This window comes from Microcaecilia unicolor, chromosome 8 (genome assembly GCF_901765095.1).
Source record: "Microcaecilia unicolor chromosome 8, aMicUni1.1, whole genome shotgun sequence".
Taxonomy (NCBI): Eukaryota; Metazoa; Chordata; class Amphibia; order Gymnophiona; family Siphonopidae; genus Microcaecilia; species Microcaecilia unicolor.
In genome coordinates this window covers 3,124,228-3,148,276 of record NC_044038.1, presented here as the reverse complement: position 1 = coordinate 3,148,276, position 24,049 = coordinate 3,124,228, and the positions used below count along the sequence as shown (strand labels likewise).

The 24,049-nt window shown below is 43.2% G+C and overlaps 1 protein-coding gene across 1 annotated transcript in view; it reads left to right on the top strand.

The window, feature by feature from the left end:
• The window catches only part of TRAF7 (TNF receptor associated factor 7), a 66,016-nt gene extending 49,940 nt beyond the window's left edge, over positions 1–16,076 (top strand). The window contains 7 exon segments of the mRNA XM_030211393.1: positions 2,509–2,548; positions 4,682–4,798; positions 5,038–5,160; positions 10,589–10,708; positions 11,251–11,382; positions 11,733–11,852; positions 15,291–16,076. Coding sequence (XP_030067253.1) covers positions 2,509–2,548; positions 4,682–4,798; positions 5,038–5,160; positions 10,589–10,708; positions 11,251–11,382; positions 11,733–11,852; positions 15,291–15,305 — 667 coding nt within the window. The 3' untranslated portion in view covers positions 15,306–16,076.
• Positions 16,077–24,049: the final 7,973 nt, after the last annotated feature.

Genomic DNA, 24,049 nt, shown 5'->3' with positions numbered 1-24,049 from the left:
TGTTGCATGTTTGAGGAAGCACCCAGCTGGTTGCTACTCTCATAAAATTGATTTAGCTAAAGCATGACAAGTGTTTTGTCTCTGGGCTGAACAGGCAGACATAGTGTGTCCCTTGCAGTCTTTTCTGTGACAACAAAAAAATCGGTGGGTGTGGAGGTAAAACTTCACTGTCCTGAATACCAACAACACATATACCTCACGCTGAATGGTAACCCACGGACCGACAGTGGCCAGCGTTTCGCTCGTGCTAAAGAGAGCAATGCTGCTTCAGGGTCCAGACGGGTGGCGGCCGCAAAAAAAAGAAAGCAACAATTCATGTAGCAGCTATATTCATTAAAGAAGAAATTAAATCCCAGTCACTTCCTCCTTACTATAACGATAGCATCCCAGCTCGACATTGCTGTCGGCAACACAAAGTGCCTAGAAGTGACGGTTTATATACAGTCCTCATGACGTCAGACGCCAAGGGCTACCATAACCAATGAGGGATTAGGAAAGATGTCATAAAAAATGGCTCCACTGAATCGATCGCTCCTGCTATGGGACCCTCTAGTCCACCAGGTATGTACTAGAGGGGGAGGGGGCATTTGGGAGTTAGGGATTCAGATTGAGGCGGGGGGGGGGGGGGGGGGGGGCAGCACAGACCCTTTGAGATGCAGCCCGGGAACATTAGGCCACAGCTTTGAGCTGGGATTATTTTTCCTTTTATAACATGACGTGCGACGTTCGCCGTAGTTCGAGTTATAGAATATAGATAACTGTGAGCTTCTTCACATGCATTAACATATTTTGCATCTCATTACTATGTACCCCGCGGTGACGTGGTTATCACTGCATTATTGTAATCTAACTCACTTTAGTGCCCTTTAACGCATGTTAAGGGGCAAATAATGCTACTTAGAACTCTTAATGCAGCTAGATAACTTCCCCCTAAATATAGACTGGTCAATATTTGGAGCATTTGCGCAGTCAGCAGCAAGTGCAGACCCCATACAGTATGGACCTTTTGAAATGGTAGGGTCCGTAATGTGATTACATTTTGGATAGACAACTTGATGACGACCACCCAAAATGCATCTGTTTATGGACAGGGAGTGGCCATGGGTAAAACGATGTAACTGAGCAAGAGAAGTTACTGCCTGGTTAATCCTGCTGCTTGTCCGTACAGGAGATACTTCGTGGCTCGATTCAGTGGAGCCACTTTTTATGAGATCTTTCCTAATCCTTCATTTGTTATGGTAGTTTAGGTTTGGACAAGTTCCTGGAGGAAAAGTCCATAGTCTGCTATTGAGACAGACATGGGGGAAGCCACTGCTTGTCCTGGAATTATCTACTATTGGAAGCAGGGTACTGGGCTAGATGGACCATTGGTCTGACCCAGTATGGCTGTTCTTATGTTCTCAACTTCCTTCAAAAGCAAAATGGAGGTGTCAAATCTTACAGTTCCTGAACAGGTAAGACCTAGTTTCTTCTTTTCTGAGGGCTGATAAAAAGATATATTTTATGTGATGTGTGACCCTGACAAGCCAAATTACCACCAATTCAGTTTCCAAATTATTTTTCATCCTGTGCCACTGAGCAAAAATGTTAAAAAGCTAAAATCCAGTGTTCAGTTAGAAAGTATTATGTTGTTTTGCATCTTCCACCCACACTCCTCCAGTTCCAAATCTGCAGTTTCTAGAGTATATTTCATTACATTATTAACAGGTGGTGTCCCACTCAGGACAAGAGCACATGAGTATAGGGAAAGCAGAGCTGTGATTTACAGATTGCTTATAATGTTGAGTAGTAAAGGTAGAAACGAAGAAGGAGTCTAGGTCCTATTAGGATATAATGTAAACCACTTTGACGCTTGGCATATTGCAGTATATTAAAAATAATAAAGATTAAAAAATATCCGACTGAAGATGTTTTTGTCTCCAGGAGACTGTTCTGCAGAGAAGCTCAGCCAGTCAGTATTGTCTTAGTTCAGAAATCAACCAGCCCATTTGAAAGAAAGGCGTAGTTTGAAGAGCCTTTTAATTTTTGCTTTTTTTTTTTTTTTTTGTGCTGTTTGGAAAGCTGAATTTGCTCCAGGGACACCCTGCAGCAGTTAAGCAGCTGATGTCCAGGGATAGACAGACTAGAGGGATTGGGGCAACTTTCAATGAAAACGCGTATGTGTAAGGTCTGTGGGATCAGTCTTGAGCTGTGTAGCAAGTCGGTAATTACTGAGAGCTCGTCCTGAGTAGCCTTCTAGACTCAGTCAGCAGTGCTGATGGGCTCCATCTATCGGTCTTATGTAAGTCTGCCTGTGTTTTTCTGAGAAGCAGCTCCGCAAGGGACCTTAGCGACCCTGTTCTTGTCCACCTATAGTCCTCATCTGCATATACTATAACTACCCAGTTATGTTACGCTGTGCAGGTCATCTGCATTGTACACTGTTTTTTTTTTTTTGGGGGGGGGGGGGAGAGAGGGGCAGAGGTGTTGTGGTGCCAACCACATGTTTTTTCTTGTCCCTCGTTATAGGAATAAGCTATACAGTGGATCCGCAGATTGCACTATAATTGTAAGTAATGATCTCAAGTAGCATATTGAAAGCAAATGTAATGCAGGCTTTGTTATAGTCATGTGTATATGTAGAGAGATGTATCTGCAAATATAGATAGATATGTATAAGGTCACTTTATAAGTGACTTGAACATATAGAACAGCATTTATAAAATTGTGTGTGATAAATGCTGACAAACCTAGGTGCTCACAAAACATAGCTCCCAACCTTTATATGATATACCATGTCCTCGTATTATCTATCATAATCTCGCAATGCTTGGAAAATGGAATTTAAATTAGTTGGATACATCTGGGGCTCTGTGGGAAGAGTGGAGGAATGGCCCTAATGGTTAGTGCAGCGGGTTGCGGACCTGGGAAACTGAGTTTGAATTCCCGTTGCTGCTTGATCGGTTGGCGGTAGGTTGAGATCCTGAGGAACCAGGTTCAATTTCCTCTGCAGCTCTTTGTGACCCTGGGCAAGTCTCACTTAACCCTCCACTTCCCCAGGTACAACAGTAGTACAATGTACTACTTAGATTGTGAGCCCACTAGGGATGGACCCAGTACCTGTAAAATGAAACTGTAACCGCTCAGGTCTAAGCAGTATATAAATAATGGAATGAAGAAACATTGTAGAGCATTGTATGGATATATTGGGAGGGGAGGGTGCGGCTATCAAGATCGGGAGGCGGGGCTGGTGGTTGGGAGGCGGGGATAGGGCTGGGCAAACTTATACGGTCTGTACCAGAGCCGGTGGTGGGAAGCGGGACTGGTGGTTGGGAGGCGGGGATAGTGCTGGACAGACTTGTACGGTCTGTGCCAGAGCCGGTGGTTGGGAGGCAGGGCTGGTGGTGGGGAGGTGAGGATAGTGCTGGGCAGACTTATACGGTCTGTGCCTGTGCCAGAGCCGGTGGTTGGGAGGTGGGGCTGGTGGTTGGGAGGCGGGGATAGTGCGGGGCAGACTTATACGGTCTGTGCCCTGAAGAGGACAGGTACTAATCAAGGGGCTGGTGGTTGGGAGGTGGGGATAGTGCTGGGCAGACTTATACGGTCTGTGCCCTGAAGAGCACAGGTACAAATCAAAGTAGGGTATACACAAAAAGCAGCAAATATGAGTTATCTTGTTGGGCAGACTGGATGGACCGTGCAGGTCTTTTTCTGCCGTCATCTACTATGTTATCAGATAGACAGATGCGTTGTGGGATGCTGGAAAGTTATGTGGCTTTGAGAAGATGTTTTGCAGGGTGACAAATGGATTAAATTGCAAGATGTTGGGAAAGTTCATTGTAGGATTTTGACAAAGTGTGATGCATGGGAATCGAATGTGATTGAATCCCTTACTTTGTTTCAGCAACGTTTGGAATAGATGCCTTATAAAGAAGGAATTGATATTTCAGGGCTGTTCAGCTTGGAGAAGAGGCAACGGGGGGGGGGGGGGGGGGGGGAGGGGGAATCTGACAAGTTTATAAAATTATGAGTAGGGTGCAACAAGTAAATAAAGAATTTTTATTTATTGCGTTTGTATCCCACATTTTCCCACCTCTTTGCAGGCTCAATGTGGCTTGCAATACATCATGAATAGTGGAAATACATGATAAGATAGATATTTAGTATTACAGACTTTACTTGCCCTTTCAGATCATTTTAGGATTAAGGAGATGTTCTATGAAACTAATCAATATTAGATTTAAAACAAATTTGAGAAAGCATGTTCTTCAGTCAATGCACAGTAAAAAAGTGGAATTGTTGCTGGAAATTTGATTAAGGCCAGAAGCAGAGCTGGGTTTAAAGAGAGGATTGTATTAGTTTCTGGAAGATAGGCCCATTAACTACCAGCCAGTTAGGTTTGGGGAACACAGCAGTGAAGGGATCTCGCCATTAGGCGCTGTTGGGTATTTCTTCCAGGCACCTTGGATTGGCCACTGGATTTCATGGACTGTTAGTCTGGCTCAGTATGGCATTTCTTTTGTCATTTACTCACAATCAGTAGAGGGCAATGTCTCACCACAACCAAAAACGGCTAATGAATCCCAAAGAGAGAGGCCAATAGAATAACCATAAACTGATACTCTTACAGATCCATGGTTACGCTAAGCAGAAATATCTAATTGGAAATACTTAGTCTCTAACAGTTTGTCTTCCTGTGAAGGTTTGGGACATACAAACCCTGTTGAAGGTTAACACCATCCGAGCGCATGACAATCCCGTGTGTACGTTGGTCTCCTCTCATAATATGTTGTTCAGTGGCTCCCTCAAAGCCATTAAGGTATGTACAATGTGTGAAAATGATCTTTGTAAAGTTCAGACCTTTGCTTGCTTGTGTAGATGCAGAGGAAAGGGACCAGAGTCACTTACAGATCACACTATCACTTTGTTTACATACTCATTTATTGCTTGGTAGAACAGCTTTCTGCAGCTCCAGCTGTACTGATAATTAAACTACAGAGACTACAAATGACTGAGAGAAGCTCTAGGGTTTCATTAAACTATGTCTTTCTTCTACAGGTGTGGGATATTGTGGGGACAGAACTGAAACTAAAGAAGGAGCTGACTGGTCTGAATCATTGGGTGCGAGCGTTGGTGGCATCACAGAACTATCTGTACAGTGGCTCTTATCAAACTATTAAGGTACTGGACTATGCTGCTGCCTATTGGACTATATAGAGTCTTTTTAATTATATTTGTAAAACGGTGACGAAGGCAGACATCTGTCACATTGCCAGAACCAAGCCTTAACTCCAATCAGTTGACTTCAACGCGCTTAAACATGACCAACCTGTTGGAAGCCAGCTGCAGAATTGAGAGTTGTGCTCTGCCTTATAAGGGCACTGTGCAGCTATTGCTCCTCAGTATTTCTCTGTCTCCAGCGGATGGTGATGGGCAGACTGTGCAGCTCCAGGATGGTTTGGTGAGGCAGGCTCCTGGGCCAGTTGGAGAACTGGGATTCAGTAGAGCAGGGAGTGTCCTTTCCAAATTAACAAAAAAATAAAAATTAATTGTTTTAAGAGACGTTATTTGGGGAATTCTTAGAGGACTCTATTTTTTTCTCTCTCTGTCTCAATCTTTTAGTCTGATTGGCAGTTTATTAATATTTTTTTTACTTTATTTTATTCTAAAGTTGGACAAAAACAAGCAGTTTTTTAAGACTACTGCTGACAAGTGAAAGAGAATGTTTCATCCTTTCCTAGACCTCAGGGAGGTGAATTGGGCTTTGTGGATCCCTTATTTCAGAACAAAACTTGAGTTCGGTCATCACTTCAGTACAAAAAAGAGAATTCTTAACCGCAGTAGATCTGAAAGAGTCATATCTTCACACTCGCATCGGAGGTTCTTGAGGTTTGTGATTCTGGTTCAGCATTTCCAGTTTCGAGCAATGCCTTTTGCCTGGCAACAGCTCTCAGAACATTTACAGAGCGATAAACAGCTTGCCTCCACAAAAAAGGATTCAGAGTTTATCCCTACCTTGACTATAGGCTAATTCATGGGTAAAGACAGTGAACAAGCTATGGTCAGAGTATTGCCTCTTCTACAGTTGCCAGGATGGCTGGTGAATACACCAGAAGCAAATTGTCTCCTTCACATCCCATTGAATATTTGGGGATACATATTGACACCAAGGAAGAAAAAGTTCTCTTTCCACGTCAGAGAATCCAAAAGGTACATTTCCTGATCCATCAGCTGCTGGCTCTCTTAAGCTTCTCGAGTGGTGGACTGTATGCAAGTTCTGGGTTTAGTAGTGGCATTCTTAGACAGTAGTTCCTTAGCCTTATGCCCACTTGAGAAGTAGCCTAATGGTTAGTGCAGTCCTGGGGAACTGGGTTTGATTCCCACTATAGCTCCTTGAGACTCTGGGCAAGTCACTTCACCCTCTGTTGCCCCAGGTATTACATAGTAACATAGTAGATGATGGCAGAAAAAGACCTGCACAGTCCAGCCAGTCTGCCCAACAAGACAACTCATGTGTGCTACTTTTTGTGTATACCCTACTTTGATTTGTACCTATGCTCTTCAGGGCACAGACCGTATAAGTCTGCCCAGCACTATCCCTGTCTCCCACCACCGGCTCTGGCACAGACTGTATAAGTCTGGCCAGCACTATCCCCGCCTCTCACCACCGGCTCTGGCACAGACTGTATAAGTCTGGCCAGCACTATCCCCGCCTCTCACCACCGGCTCTGGCACAGACTGTATAAGTCTGGCCAGCACTATCCCTGTCTCCCACCACCGGCTCTGGCACAGACTGTATAAGTCTGGCCAGCACTATCCCCGCCTCTCACCACCGGCTCTGGCACAGACCGTATAAGTCTGCCCTGCACTATCCCGCCTCCCAACCTCCAGCCCTGCCTCCCACTACCGGCTCTGCTATCCAATCTCGGTTAAGCTCCTGAGGATCCATTCCTTCTGAACAGGATTCCTTTATGTTTATCCCACGCATGTTTGAATTCCATTACCGTTTTCATCTCCACCACCTCCCGCAGGAGGGCATTCCAAGCATCCACCACTCTCTCCGTGAAGAAATGCTTCCTGACATTTTTCTTGAGTCTGCCCTCCTTCAATCTCATTTCATGTCCTCTCGTTCTGCCACCTTTGTATCTCCGGAAAAGATTTTTTTGCGGATTAATACCTTTCAAGTATTTGAACGTCTGTATCATATCACCCCTGTTTCTCCTTTCCTCCAGGGTATACATGTTCATGCATTGTAACCACAGAAAGACGGTATATCAAGTCCCATCCCGTTTCTCTTGCAAGCATCCCTGCTGAGCAGGTGGTCCATGCAGTCTCAGGATTATGAGATTCAGTTGCCTTGGACAACCCAAGCAAGAAGCAGCTTGAGCTGGTGGCTTTAACGCCTGATCTCCTGTAGAGGAAGCTCACACTTGGATAGTCTTGACCACAAATGCCAACATATTTGCCTAATGGTTAGTACAGTGAGCAGAGATCCTGGGAAATTGGATTCGATTCCTTGTGACACTAGGCAAGTCACTTAACCCTTCATTGCTCCAGATACAGAAAACACCTTTAGATTGTGAGCTCACTAGGGACAGAGAAAGTACATGCATATAATGTGTATAGCTCTGCCTACGTTGTATGTCTAGTAGTGTTATAGAAATGATAAGTAGTAGTGGTATCTTTCACTGGGTGGCTCACTGTCAAGGTTAGGTTGCACAGGGGAAATGGACTGTGACAAAGCGTCCTGGTCTATCAACTGTCTGGAGCTGAGAGATGTAAGAAAGATGTTGCTCACCTTCACTGTTACTACTACTTAACATTTCTAAAGCGCTACTAGGGTTACGCAGCGCTGTACAATTTAACATAGAAGGACAATCCCTGCTCAAAGAGCTTACAATCTAAAGGACACGTGAACAGTCAGACCGATAGGGGCAGACAAATTGGGCAGTCTGGAATTCCTGAAAGAAGAGTTAGGTGCCGAACGCAGCATTGAAGAGGTGGGCTTTAAGCAAAGACTTGAAGATGGGCAGGGAGGGGGCTTGGCGTAAGGACTCAGGAAGGTTGTTCCAAGCATAGGGTGAGGCGAGGCAGAATGAGCGGAGCCTAGAGTTGGCGGTGGTGGAGAAGGGTACAGAGAGTAGGGATTTGTCCTGTGAACGGAGGTTACGGGCGGGAACGTAAGGGGAGATGAGGGTAGAGAGGTAGTGAGGGGCAGCAGACTGAGTGCATTTGTAGGTGAGAAGGAAAAGCTTGAACTGTATGCGGTATCTGATTGGAAGCCAGTGAAGTGACCTGAGGAGAGGGGTGATATGAGTATATCGGTTCTCCTTCAAGACAAGACGATGAGAGTGTTTTCTGTCAATACAACCACGGTAGCATACATCTGCAAACACGGAGGCCAGAAAAATATAGCAGTGGCTCAAGAGGCTCTTTTTCTTCTTTATTGGGCAAAGTTGCATGTGGGAGTGTATAGAATGTTGAGGCAAACACTCCTCAAATCAGGGGAGTGGGAGTTGTCGTTGACGGCCTTTGAACAAAATAAAGAAAAAACAGTCCGCTAATCTTAAAAAATGTTAGCACAATATAAACAAATAGTGAACAAAACTTGCCAAAAAACCTCTTTTATTGACTATTTTGTTGCACGTCTACAAATAGTTTGTGATGAAGCAGGAAAAAGACTTCAGCGGGTCAGCGGCATGTTGGACTAAAGCCACTAATCAGTGGTCAAAAAAACCTTCTATAAATCGTATATATGTGATTGACAACAAACGTTCAAATCGTATATCCGTAATTCAAAGTTCAAAATGTTCACTGTAATGACGACATCTCTTTGGCAAAATAAAAAAGTTCCAATAAATATCTTTAGCTGACATCATTATGGTGAACCTACAATGAATATTCACGAGAGAGATTTGCATGCACTGCCTCCACTGCATGCAGATCTCTCTCATGAATATTCATTGTGAATATACTGAAAACCTGACTGGCTGGGGTGCCTCCAGGACCAGGTGTGGGAACCATTGGTCTGACCCTGTATGACTATTTTTATCTTCTTATTAGCTTATTTGATCATCTGAGTGCAGACATTTACACCTCATAACATTCTGTTTTGGAAAGAGTAATAAAATGAAACCAATGTGATAATATATCAAGCCATTAGATGTCACTGTCAAACATTTCAGAGGATGGATTTTACAGATTAACTGCAGGGTCAGATATTGCCATGTTTCTCTACCACTAGGAGGCAGCACACACAGAACAGTTGCATGAGTCACAGTACAATTTGCAACAAGGAAAACGAAATACACATCTGAATCACCAAGAGCCCAGCAGGGATAGTGGTATAGCAGCGGAGGGTGTGTGTACATGATGAGTAAAAGCTTGTGGAGCGTGACTTACAGAATTATTTCTGCAGGTATGTGTGTGACATAGAGATGAAGGAAGAGGTGGTTTTAAAGTAGCATTTTTTGGGAGAGTTATTTCTCTGGAAGCCTGGTCCAATCTGACCCATTTTCAAACAGGCAGTGTCTTTTTACTGTTTTTGCCCAATGCCAGATTTGGTCCTGAACTGTTAATTTTGAGAGTTCTTTTGTCTCCAGACAGATAACCACATTTTCAACATGTTTCCCTAATTTTGAAGGATTTCCACTGGTTATCAGCAGAAATGAGAATTTAGTTTAAAATATTATTGTTAATTCATAAGGTGGTGTTGTCGAAATCTGATTATTATTTGAGAATAGTTCTTAACATTTATCAACTAGCCAGATCTTTGAGATCGATGAATGTAGGTTTACTGTCTATTCCAGCATTGCTGAAAGTTCATTTTGAAGAAACAAGGCAAAAAGCTTTTTCTTTTGCTGGTCCATGGTTGTGGTGACGGACACCAGTCAGTTTAAAACAGTTCTAAAAACACACATTCTGTTCAGCATTTAGGATTGAGAATTTATGGGTATGTTTTTTTTAAGCAGTCTCTGAAGGTTAGTTTACTTGGAGAAGATGGAATGCCTTTTTAATGTAATTTATATTGTGTTGGTTTTGTGGAATGTAAGTGACTAAACTAATTTCCAGACATCAAGAGCAGACCAGCCCTCTTCTGACACCTGCAGGCAGGGTCTCGGCCCCTATAGTAGCTCTTCCTACTGAGAAGGTGGCTTGTGCTTTGAGCTCCAGTCTCATGTCTGGCCCGGTGACTGATGTGGGTGGAAAGGCCCCTGAGGATGCCACTTTGATAGTTCTGCATCAGGTTTTTTTTATCTACCCCACATTATTAGGTCAGGAATGTAGGGTAAAACAGGTCTTAGTTAAGTCTAGTCCTGATAGGCTGCAGAACTGGCAGTGGTGGGAAACAAAAATGACAGATGGCAACCACGGCAGAGAACCTATCTCCTGGCCCAGTGAAGCCCGAGAGATGCTGAGAAGGTCAGAGGGATACCTAGGGTGGGAAGAGATGAGGGGCGGAGTTGAAGAATAAAAGTGTCCAAGGTCACTGGGTACTGCCTTCCTTCAGTTGACTGCACCTTGCTGGTATCCCCAGAGAAGGGTCTCCATGCTCTGCTGTGTATTGAGGGGAGTCAGCTCTTTCTAAACCTTTGTTTTTGTGTTTCAGATTTGGGATATTCGCAGTCTGGAGTGTGTCCATGTTTTACAGACATCTGGTGGGAGTGTGTATTCCATTGCCGTAACAAACCATCACATAGTGTGTGGGACATACGAAAACCTCATCCATGTAAGAGATCATCAGAGGTGTATTACCTCATAAATCAGAGCTTCCCAAACTGGGGTCATGACCAGGGGGTCACAATTTTATTTAGCTGCTACCATAAGGGGGTCATGTATTTGATATACCAGCTTTCTGTGGTACAGTCAATTCATGCTGTCATGAATGGTGCACAGTGAGAGAAAGCTACATAAGCACACACACACACACAGAAAGAGGGTATGGGGTGGGGGGCCCACATATACACTCTTGTCTGCCTGAGATATCACCACTAAGATTGAGGAGATGAAAACTGTGTGAGAGCTTTCAAACTCCTTCTGTGTCCAGATATCCCCCTGTAATGTACAGATCTCCACTTTGACAGTTTACACCTTTGCCCACAGTGCTGCTAGGAAAGCAAACCCACTGCCCTCAGTATTTCATGAGGGCACCTAGCACTCACCTTAGCAAAGCCAGAAGACTATATGCAAGTTTCTTAAGCAATCTGGAAGACTGAGGAAAACACGGATACTGTTACAGTAGATATAATCTGTCCTGCATTTCTCTCCTAGGTCTGGGATATTGAGTCAAAGGAACAGGTGCGGACTCTGACAGGTCATGTAGGCACAGTGTATGCCTTGGCTGTTATCTCCACACCAGATCAAACCAAAGTCTTCAGTGCCTCATACGATCGCTCGCTCAGAGTACGTACACAACCCCCCCTCTCCCCTCCACCCCCCTCTCTCTCCCTCTACCTCTTCTAGTCTTCTCCCCATGACTCCTGCACTGTATCTTGGTAACATCTCTGCTCACGCCATCATTGCTAGATCTGAAGTCTAACTGATCCAATTTCTTACTTAGTAAAGACCCGTTTAATTTAAACTCACGCTTGCTGACCTCAGTAAAATACATTCAGTCCATGATGTGCACTATAAAGCGCAGCCAGTCCTGGACTCATCTTTCTGAGCTGTTGCAGAGATGTGATTCTGTGGAGCAGTTTGTCCGATACTGTTTAATGTTGTACTTGTACTAATCCTACGTTGTACCTTTCTAGGTTTGGAGTATGGATAATATGATTTGCACCCAGACCTTACTACGACACCAGGGCAGTGTAACTGCTCTTGCTGTCTCCAGGGGAAGACTCTTTTCTGGCGCTGTGGACAGCACTGTCAAGGTATTTCTGCTATATGATTTAGTGATTAGGCCTTCCTCAGTGCAGGATTTTGTGATTATGGCTCTTTTGCTGTGTTACTCAGTTTTGTGACTTGTTTCATTTGCTCTAGAGAGTTTAGTGATTACAGACAAGGCACAATGTGAATTAAAATGAATAATATAGGAGCCAGCCAGTGGCTTAGGTGATCAGTGTTGTAATGTCGTACAGAAAGTCCTTCATTCAGTTCCCAAGTTGGGTCTTCATTCCTTGAGTGGCGGGGGCTGAGGAATCTGAATTGCTCGGTCTGATGTCTGAAAGTGTATTTTATTTATCTAGACTCTTAGTAGACTGCCTTTCAATGTCCAACAGGCAAGGCAACTTATAGAAAATTCTAAGAGAGGGTTGTTTCATAGATAAAACAGCTTGTGTAGGGTTCCAGAAGGAGCCGTGGTTCGTTGCCTCTGGGCCAGGACTGTTAACTGCTAGGATCAGACCGAGTACATTGGAGGACGTAGAAAATTCCAAAGGCGTTGCGAACGAATGTTGGCACCAGATCCCAAACATGGAAGAACAAAGGAGCAAAAACAGCATATAATATAAAAATGAGAGACTGAATACAGTCGTATATAAAAAAATTTACTAAAAGTGCTGGAGCTTATCTAGAGCTGTCCGTGGAGCCCTGAGGGAAGAGCAGTCACTAAGCTCAGGAAATGTGAAAGATGGCACAAAGTCTAACGTGATGATAAGGCCTGAAGGCAACATAATTTAAGATGGAATCCTTATGAATAGAAATTCCATGTGTACTGAGGAAGAGCATAGTGGTGGGGTTATACTACCATCCAGCTGGTCAAGATGAAGAAAGAGACAGTGAAATGTTAACTGAAAGCTATGAAATGTAGTAGCAATGATGAGCTATTTTACTCATCCGCACATAGTAACATAACATAGTAACATAGTAGATGACGGCAGAAAAAGACCTGCACGGTCCATCCAGTCTGCCCAAGACAAACTCATATGTGTATACCTTACCTTGATTTGTACCTGTCTTTTCCAGGGCACAGACCGTATAAGTCTGTCCAGCAGTATTTCCCACCTCCCAACCACCAGTCCCGCCTCCCATCACCGGCTCCGGCACAGACCCCGTATAAGTCTGCCCTCCCCCATCCTAGCCTCTCAACCACCAACCCCTCTTCCCCCGCCACCCAATTTCAGCTAAGCTTCTGTGGATCCATTCCTTCTGCACAGGATTCCTTTATGCCTGTCCCACGCATGCTTGAATTCCGTTACCGTTTTCATCTCCACCACCTCCCGCGGGAGGGCATTCCAAGCGTCCACCACCCTCTCCGTGAAAAAATACTTCCTGACATCTTTCCTGAGTCTGCCCCCCTTCAACATGATAGAAAGGTAGATTCTAGATGCCATTACTTTATATGTATTCATTCATTTTATTTCTTTTATACCACCTGCAAGATCATAAGGAGCCTGCAGTGGGATTTCAGCCAGGCTTCCCTGGGTCTCAGCCCACTGCACTAACCATTCGGCTACTCCTGCACTCCAGATATCTAGTCCTTGCTGAACACAGGGCCTGGTGTGCGAAGCAATAGTTTTCATAATGCGATCAAATACGTCATCAACACTGGAAGGGTGACGGTAAAGAAAACTGCTGCTGCTGCATTTGATTTTTAAAAGGGAGACTCTGATAAAATGAGGAAACTAGAAAAGAAAAAAGTAAAAGGAGCGTTTGCCAGGGTCAAAAGTTTGCATCAGGCTCGATTATTATTAAAAAGAAACATTTTGGAATCTGTGTTATAAAACATAGCAAGGTTGAAAGAAAACCAAACAACTGCTAGTTAATGGCAAGGTGGAAAATGTGGTGAAAATCCAAAGGGCATCTTTCAGCAAATGGGAAGCAGACTGTAAAGAGGAAAATGTGGACGAAACAGAGAAAATGACTGTAGAGGGACCGTATAGCCTATCCAGTCTGTCCATTCGTACAGTCTATTTACTGTGCTTGTCACTGGTAAATCATTTGTAAAACAGTGGTAGGCAGACCGAGAAAGACTTCAGGGAGAAGCTTGCCGTAGAAACAAAAAAACTAACGATAAAATCTTTTTCAAGTATTTGAAATAAAAATCCCAAGGTGTAAAAGGAAAGCGCAGGGAGGATAAGGTAAAAGAAGAAGAAGTGCATTAATTCTGTGCCTCAGTTTTTACTAAGCAGGATGTTGGACTTGTACCTTCACATCTTTGATGGTGATGATTAGGAGAAACTAAAGCAAATTACTGTAAATCTAACAGATGTAAAAGAGCAAATTGACAAACTAAAGAGTAAGAAATCATTAGGACTGGATGGTATTCATGGCAGAGTTCTGAAAGAGCTGAACCAGGAAATTACTAATCCGTTACTAGCAATCTGTAACCTATCATTGAAGGGATTAAATTGCTTTTGCATGGGTATCTGCTGATATTCAGGGACACTAACCGCTAAACTGAAAACTGGCTTTTTGTGGTTGGTCCAGGGGCAGTGTTTCACTTAGATTTATTATTTTTAGCCCATCCTTATCCAGGGTGTGTTAGAAACAAAGAAACATGATGGCAGATAAGGGCCAAATGGCCCATCGAGTCTGCCCTTCCTTAGTAACCACTAACTTCTTCTTTTCCTAAGAGATCCCACATGTCAATCAAACATTCATAAAAAAAAAATACAATGAACAAGTACAGAAAAATCAAAGTGTATCACAAATACATCGTCAGTCAGAAGCACTTAGCTGGTTAAGTGCTGAACATTGCCCTTAACTGGATGAGAGAGAGCCGGCTGCATAAATCCAGATACTCGATGCCAGACCCTAGCATTGAATATCCAGGCATAGCTCCAGAGGTGGCCAAAAAAGCCACTGACCGCCACCAGATGAATATTTACCCCTAAAATAGACTGGAGGGTGGCTAATGTTAATGCCAGACTATAGACTCGTGAGCCTAGTGTTGGTACTGGGCAAAGTGGTAGAAGGTATTTTTAAAACCAGCATTTCTGACGATATAGTTAGACATGGCTCTTTGGGAATAAATTAGCAAAGCCAAGTTTTGCCTTACTCATTTATTAGTTTGAGTTAATGCCGAAACCTGGCCCGTGTCTGTGGCCCTCTATGCTACTATCGCTTCACGTCTGATTTGGGTCACTGTTTCCCTCTGGTCTGCTTGCGGTAGCTCAAGAAACCAGGATGCTCTACCTGGGAAGTGCCCTGGTGACCTTTATGAAACACTCCAAGATACAATCTGATGACTTTAAAAGTGATTGACTTCTGGATTTGGTGGTTCTTTCAATGTATTCATTGATGTCTTCTGTGCAATACCAATGCCAGGCGGTGTCCTCCCTGACCTGATAATGATTTCATAAACGTAAAATATTGAGTTTTTGTTCCCAGTTGTATTATTAAATACCTTTCCCTGCATTTCCTCATAGGTATGGACGTGCTAATGCTGCTCTCTGTGTCTCATGGCGGGCTGGCTTACTCAGAAGACTGCAAACAGCGCAGCTGTTCCTGTGCTCCGGTGGCCACATGTTGGACCTGTGCCGTTCACAGCAGAAAAAGTCTGGAATATTAACCTCACTGGAAGACAGGAACCTCTGGATTTGTTCAGACAGGGTCTTCCTTCAGACAACACACTCCTTGCTTTCCTGCACTCCAGCTTCTGACATCTTCATACACACCTGCATTATAGGTTTTGCATGTTCAAAGATCCCGGACAACTCATTACTACTGAATCATTTAAACCACTTCAGCCAAAATGAATCACCAGCCCTAATCACACTCCCAATACCCACAGTACGTTTCCCAAAGGGACACCACAGAAGCAAGAAAGGATGGCAGCTTACCCTAGAGAGAAACCAGGAAAGGACAGCCACTGTCTTTCTCATCCTCATTGGTTGTTTATTGTCCGTAAGGATTGTGTCCTCTCTTTGCTTTTTTAGAGACAGTACACATGTACTTCACAAGACTAGCAAACTGTCATATGACCTTGGCAATTATTTCCTCAGTAAATGAGTGACCAGGTACGATTTTTATACTGGAGATTAATTCCTCAAATTAAGGTTAAAAAAAAAAATCTTTGTTCGCTTATTATTACACATCATGGCCTTCTAAATCAGCAGGAAACACCTGGAATTGATTATTCTCACCTTTTTCTACATTTTTAAGGCTGTGCTATAGGTGTTTTTCTTTTAGTGACAATAAATTCTGCACTGATACCTTTTAGATAAGTCTGACTTTTTTCTAGATCGGTGGGTGCTCCGTTTCAGCTCACAGCCTGGGACAAGTGGCGTACTAACACGGTGAGCTTTGTGATGTCAGGTGCTCTGTTCAGTTTGGGGTAGGTGGTGTGGTTGGCATCACATGGCTCGGGGCCAATGAATGTTCCACTTAAGCTCACATAGCAAAAATACGTACTGCTGTTGTGTATTGGAGAATCTGAATTGCTTGGTCTGACGTCTGAAAGTGTAATTTATTTATCTAGACTCTTAGTAGACCGCCTTTCAATGTCCAGCAGCAAGGCAACTTCTAGAAAATTCTGATAAAGGGTTGTTTCACAGAAAAGAGATAAAACAGCTTGTGAAGACTCTTTAGGGTTGTGTCCAGATAACATGCAAACTGCATCATAGCAAGAGAGAGGGGACTATGCCCCGGAGATGGGAGAGAGGAAAGGCAATCGCACTCATTAATATCTAGTTTGGGGGTTCTTGGTTTGAATCCTGCTAGAAAAGCTTTTCTTATCATCCTACTAGACTAATCCAGACATATGGGTTATGTTCCCCTATCAGCAGATTCTGATGATGATATCAATAGAACAGGTGGTATAGTCAGGAACATTTCAGTATTTTTCTTCTTCCAGTAGATGGTACAAGTGGACTGGTGCAACAGTTTCCCTCTTTTGTTTTCTCAACTTTGGGCCAGCGTCACTGTTGTTAATTTTCATGGGCTGATCAGCTCCCACTGGCTTCTTTAATTTCTTGGTTGATGGTTGATTTTAATATTGGGTTAGAAGAGAAAGCTACAGTCACCAGGATGCGAGTTATGTTTAGACCAGACGTTCCCAAACTTGTCCTGGGTCCCCAGTCAGTTTTAGTGGATATCCTCATTGAATATGCGTGAGATGGATCTGCACACACTCCACACCTAGGATAGGCAAACTGATCTCGTGCATATTCATTGTGGGGTGCCCAGATCAGGTTTACGAAGCCCTTTCCTGTGAATGAGTACGGTTCTAATACATTCAAAAATGAACAGAGAGCAACATTTAGGGAAATGAACCTTTAAGAAAAGTGAATATCCCAATTTTTCTGTCTTTTCCATTCCAGTGACTAAAACAAAGCATTTTCCTGATTGGTAGTCCCTACTGCCTTTGAAATTCAATCTGCAGCAGAAAACAAGAGAGTAAGCTACTCTTGGGCATTTGTTATAGCATAAATTCTTAAGTTTTTCTTAAAATGAAGTACACGGGTCCGCTCAGCAATAAAATATATTTGTAGATTATCTGGAAGAGTTTGTGCTGATTGGGACACATTTTCTGGAGGGAGGGGTGAGGTGATGGATGCCTGTCTTCCTGTAGTATCATGTTTCCTTTTGGGGGAGGGAGGGAGGGAGGGAGGGGGTGCCTGGCCCCCAATGTTAGGTTTCCAAGGGTTACCTTCCAGCTGTCCATTTCAGCACCTGCCTATTGGAGGCGTGCTTTCTGGTTAACAGAAGGCTTACTGAAACATCCGCATTGCAAAGGGGCACATGCCAGGGTTGCCTTCTCGCCCCCTTATTGTTTTTGCTTGCTATCGAACCTTTGGCTGTCAAAATCAGGGCCTCTGATACAGTTAGGGGGTTGATGCTCAGAGGGGGAGAGATTAAGATTCATTTGTTTTTTCAGATGATATCTTACTCTACCTAGATCAGGTTCCGCGCCCATTTGAACCCTGCTTTGCAGCTGGTGTTCAAGTTTGGACTGCTGTCTGGTTTGCTAGTGAACTGTGCCAAATCTGAGCTGTTAGCTCTGGCGAGTACTAGATGTGTACCTTGGCAGGATGGTCTAGCTATACCACCCACCAGAATACCGATGTGGTATTTGGGGCTATATCTGAGCACAAATCCATCCACTATTTACAACACCAATGTGGTTCAACATCTGGAGGTGACAGCAAAAATGTTTCAGGCCTAGTGAGTGGGTGGCACTGGTGAAGGTTGTCATGGAACCGAAGCTGTTTTACCCTTTGCAGACTATTTTCTTCTGGCTGTCTTGGAGGCAGGAGGTCAGGTTTCACTCAATTGTCTCTAAATTTATTTAGAAGTCCAAGGCCCCCAGACTTAGTATGGCTAACCTGATCTTGGACAAAGTCATGGGGGGGTCCTCAACATGCCCGATATCAGGGCTTATAACTTGGCTGCCCTTATGCACTGGATTCATGAAGGGTATACTGGAATTTTGAAATATTTCCCACCAGGGTGGGTTGATGGGTGGAGCTCCCCATTTAAGTTTTTAAATCTACTACACTCTGAGGAGGGGCTGGTTATGAAATATAAATCTAAAGTTCAATTCCAAGCCCCTATGAGGAAGGTGTGGAGATGGTAGCACAGGGCCCAACATAAAAGCCCAGAGATCTCCCCTTTCCTGCACTTGGAGGGCAATTCTGATTTCCTCCCACGTTGGGAGCGGTCAGTTTTTAGAGAGTGGGCCTCTAAGGGGGGGGGGGGGGGTGACCCTGAAGCAGATTTTGGAGGTGGATCAGGGAACTTTCCCTCTTTTTCTCAGATATAGGACACATGAGGTTTACCACATAGGCACTTGTTTGCTTATTTTCAGGTCTGACATTATTGGGAGAAGTTGCAGCACCAAGGTGTGGGCAATTGGATGTATTGTTTGCAAAAACACTGCCTGTATTGAATAATCTCTCTCACTGGTATAAACTTATCAAGTCTTTCCATGGTTATGGGTATCTTTACACTGAAAGATAAGTGGCAGAGAGATCTGGGTCAATCTTTACGGATCAGCAGTTTCTGGGGTTATTTGATGCCATCAGTGCATATTCTAAGTCAACTTCTCTGCAGGAGATCTAATTTAAGATTATTCATAGATATTACCTGACCAGGAACAGGGAACCCAATTGAGGTTATGGGAGGATGTGTGTTAAATGAAAGCATCTGCCTGGTACCTATATCCACTTTGGAATGTCATACCTTGGACATCTGGCAGAGAGTCCTACTGGTGATAGAGGCCACCATACAGTGTTTGGTGGACTGGGACTATGGAACCCTGTTGTTGGGCTCTCAGGACTCTTCGCTAGCCCAAGGCAAATTTATATATAACGCACTTCTTTTGGTTAAGAAACTTATACTGGCTTATTGGGTGTCGGAGGTTCTCTCCTCCAGTCCCCCAATGGTTCACCAATATGAAGGAACTTGCTAATTTTGAGATACTAATGTATGGTAAACTCCACAATGCTGACAAGAAGTTCTACGTCTTGCTTTATAGGCAATTCTTTTAGGGTTGCTCAGGGGATAGTAAATAACTCGAGGAGTCCCTTTTTTCGATCTCAGGGAGATTTTGGGTAGGGGAGTGTTGGTTGTGAGAGTGACAGAGAGGATGCTGGTGGCATTTGAAAGAGGTACTTGTGGTATTTTCTTTTGTACTTTTTACATATATGTTTGTACTCATTTTTCTACTGTTATTAAAATATATATAAAAAATAAATTTAATGTGGACAAATGCAAAGTGGTGCACATTGGGAAGAATTATCCAAATCATAGCTACTTGATGCTAGGTTCCATATGTTTAAATCTGCTCATTGTGCAGTGGCGCCCAAGAAAGCAAACAAAATGTTAGAAATTATTACAAAAGAAATAGAAAATAAGACAAAAATATTATAATGCCTCTATATTGCTCCATAGTTCAACCTCTCCTTGAGTATTGCGTACAATTCTGGTCGCCATATCTCAAAAAAGATATAGCGGAATTAGAAAAGGCGTAGGGAAGGGCAACCAAAATGATAAAAGGAAATAGAACTCTTCAGGGAGGTGTGCTGTCCGCCTGGTGCAAAGATTTGGGATGTTGCAGAAAGTTTACTGAGACTTCTCAAACCTCCTGACCATCCTATGCTGCTCGTCCATGTTGGCACAAATGATACTGCTAGGTATGCAGCTAAACATATCAAACGTGACTTCATGGTTCTAGCATAGAGGGTGAGACAGGTGCATAGGTGATGTTCTCATCCATCCTTCCTGTTGAGGGTAAAGGCTGAATAAGGGAAGCTCGCATTCTGGAGCTGAATGGGCTGCGTGGATGGTGCCAGCAAGAATGCTTTGGTTTCCTAGACCATGGGATGCTTTTCCAAGACCTACTCAGCAGTGTTGGTGTCCATCTATCAAAGAAAGGATGAAGTGTGTTCCGTAATAGACTGGCTAATGTACTAAATAGTATGGGAAACATCTATCAAAGAAAGGATGAAGTGTGTTCCGTAATAGACTGGCTAATGTACTAAATAGTATGGGAAACAAATTTATGGATCTGGAGGCAGTAATGATGGAAGTCGATTTGGATTTAGCGGCAGTCACGGAGACGTTCATGGACAGCCATGACTGGGATATAGTTATACCTGGCTATAATCTATTTAGGAAAGACAGGGTAGAAAAAGAAAAGTGGAGGAGTTGCAATATATGTTAGGAATAATATTAAAGTGACAGAATTCCAGGACATAAGAGGTAAGGAAGAAGCACTGTGGGTTAATCTGGAAAGAAGAAATGGAAAAAAAAAAAGTATTTACAGTGGTGTGATGTACAGGCCTTCCACACAATCAAAAAAAAATGGACGGATTTAATCGAAGACATTCACAAGATAGCTAGAAAGGGGGAAGTACTACTGATAGGTGATTTCAATATGCCAGATGTTGATTGGGGTGTCCTTGCTGCGGGGTCGTCTAGAAGCAAGGGGATCTTCGATTCTCTTCAGGAAGAATTGTTCCAGCAGTTGGCAATGGAACCTGCGTAGAACAAAGTAATTTTGGATCTGGGGCTTACAAACAGGGAGAGTGTTTCCAATGTTATGCACAGACCATGATAGTGATTGTTTCACCAACTTGAGATCCTTTGAAACGATGTGATAAGTTAGTAGCCATTGCCAGAAAGACATTAGGCTGCATAGAGAAAGGCATAACCAGCATAAGGTTACACTAGAGGCAGGTCATCAGACAGATCTGATTAATTTCTTTGACTGGGTGACCAGAGAGTTGGATCGAGGGAGAGCACTTGATGTGATGTATTTAGATTTTAGCAAAGCTTTTGTCACGGTTCTGAATAGACAACTAATAAATAAACTGGATGCCCTCGGAATGGGCCCTAAAGTGACTGCGTTAGGAACTGGTTGAGTGGAAGGATGACAGAGGGTAGTGGTAAATGGAGCTCTTCCTGAAGAGAAGGATGTTACCAGTGGTGTGCTCAGGGTTGAGTTCTTGGGCCTGTTCGTTTTAACATTTTTGTAAGCGATATTGCTGAAGGGCTGACTGGTCAGGTTTGCTTCTTTGCGGATGATAGCAAAATCTGCAATAGGATAGACACCCCTGATGGGGTGGATAACATGAGGAAGGACTTAGCAAAGCTAGAGAAATGGTCTGGAATTTGGCAGCTAAGATTTAATGCTAAAAAAATGAGGGTCAATCATTTGGGCTGCAAAAACCCAATGGAGCGGTACAGTTTAGGGGGGGGTGAAGAACTTTTGTGCAGAAAAGAGGAGCAGGACTTTGGTGTGATCCGTATGTCATGATCTTAAGACAGCCAAACAGGTAGAAAAGGCAACGGTGAAAGTAGAAGGATGCTTGGGTGCAGAATGAGAGGAATGGCCAGTAGGAAAAAGGAGGTGATGATGCCCCTGTATAAGACTCTGGTGAGACCTCATGTAGAATGTTGTATACAATTCTGGAGACCGCATTTCAAAAAGGATGGAGTCAGTCCAGAGGGCAGCTACTAAAATGGTCAGTGGTCTTCGTCATAAAGCATATGAAGATAGACTTAAAGATCTCAATATATATACTATGGAAGAAAGGCGGAAGAGGGGAGATAGGATTGAGACATTTAAATACTTATGCGGCATAAATTCACAGGAGACAAGTCTCTTTTAATTGAAAGGAAGCTCTGAAACGAGGGGGAATAGGATGAAGGTGAAAGGATATAGACTGAGAAGTAACCTGAGGAAATACTTCTTCATGGAAAGAAGTGGTGAAGACAAAACACTATCTGAATTCAAGAAATCTTAGGACAAATACATAGGATCTCTAAGAGTGATAGGGAGAGTAGATGGCATGGATAGGCAGACTGGATAGGCCATATGGTCTTTATCTGCCTACATTTTTCTATGTTTCTGAGGTGTTAATGGCCCTGTACAGGTTGTTGGTGAGGCCCACTTGGAGTACTATGTTCAGTTTTGGAGGCCAAACTTTGCTAAGCAGTTCACAGGAGGGTGACAAAAATGGTATGGGCTTTGCACCTAAGGATGTATGAGAAGAGACTTGAAGACCTGAATGTAAATACCATAGAGGAAAGGAGAAATGATACAGCTATTAAAATACTTGAATGGTATGAATATACAAACAGATCTTTTTCAGAGATGGTGAAGTGGTAGAACTAGAGGATGAATTGAGATTGGAGGGTGGTAGACTTAGAAGTAACATCAACAAATACTTTTTCATGGCGAGGGTAGTGGATGCCTGGAATACTCTCCTGGTGGAGGTAGTGAGACAGAAACATTGATGGAATTCAAAAATATATAGGATAAACATAGAGGATTCCTATATAAAAAGAGCATGGGATCAAAGCAAAATTAAATGACCTTCACTCTTTAAACAGGGCATAGAAGGGTGTAGTCTGTATGGAGCAGTAGGTGTAACTCTGGCCTCCTTGTTCAGCAGACTAGATGGACCTTACTTGTTCGGGAATAACATGTATAAAATGTATGTTTGGGTAGCTAGCCAGGTGCCCTTGACCTGGATTGGCCGTTGTCGGGGGACAGGATGCTGGGCTCGATGGACCTTTGGTCTTTTCTCAGTATGGCATTACTTATGTACTTATTTACTATGAGTCAGTCATGCAATGTGGGGTTCCAAGCTGAAGTCAGAATACTGTGCTCATTGAGATGATTTTGGCTTAAGGCAACATGGGCAACAACAACAACAAAAAAAGAATGATCAGCACTTACTTCCCAGAAGCAAATTTGGTCCCATTTCTTGCACAGTCAACATTTGATGGTTTTGTTGCACCGGCACAGAAAGATATTTCTCTGTTAGTGAGGCTTGGTGGTCAAGAGGCTGATAAAGTGCTATGGAAGTTCCACTTAGCTCAGAGCAAGGGGTGCTTCCACCTTGTTTAGGAGATGATCTTTTGGCTGGTCCACTGCAGATGGTGCCATGGAAGTTGTGAAGGAAACAGAGCTGGCAATATCTGTGCCATCGACCTATGTACAATCTGAAGTGCTTGTTTAGGGCAAGGAGAAGCCACCAACTAAAATGTGGAGGAGTTTCTGAGGACAACTCTGGACCCATAAAGGTCTGAAGGTGGCAGGACTGCAGATGTCAAGTCAACGAGTGAGGTTATTATAACCAGCTATGGTGATGAAGGAGAAAAGCTACCATGGAAAAATATTTGCTTAAAATTGAATGCATTTTTGATAGAGGTTCTGTTTTGTTAATTTAATGCCTCTGGTAGAGATTTGTCTAATTAGAGCATCAGTTATAGGCATTAGAGTCTTGATTAGGAATAAGGAGGTTGCCCATCAGAAAAAGGAGACCCTGGAAAATCAGAACAGGTGGTTAAACCTGCAATTCCTGAATTTACTAAGGACCCTTTAGGCAAAAGTGATACTTTCAGGAGCTGGCGCAAGTTCTGAAGGAAACTATGCCCCCTGTCTCTCGGAGTATTATATATTGCAACTGTTGATCAGTTGGGATAACGAATATCTAATGAGACTAACAAAGCTGTCTCTTGTGGAAGCCAGTCAAATCCAGACTGTTCAGAAAGTTCCAGATGGCAGTTTCAGATCTATAATAGCTACATTGTACGTGTGTTCCAGATTGTAATTAAGATTGTGCAATTGTACTTCAGATTTATCACCACAAAACAGCAAATTAATAAACTTCTGGTATTTCCAGATTTTTGTTTTTCATAACATGATGCTAAACTTTCAGAAGTTTTATCTTAT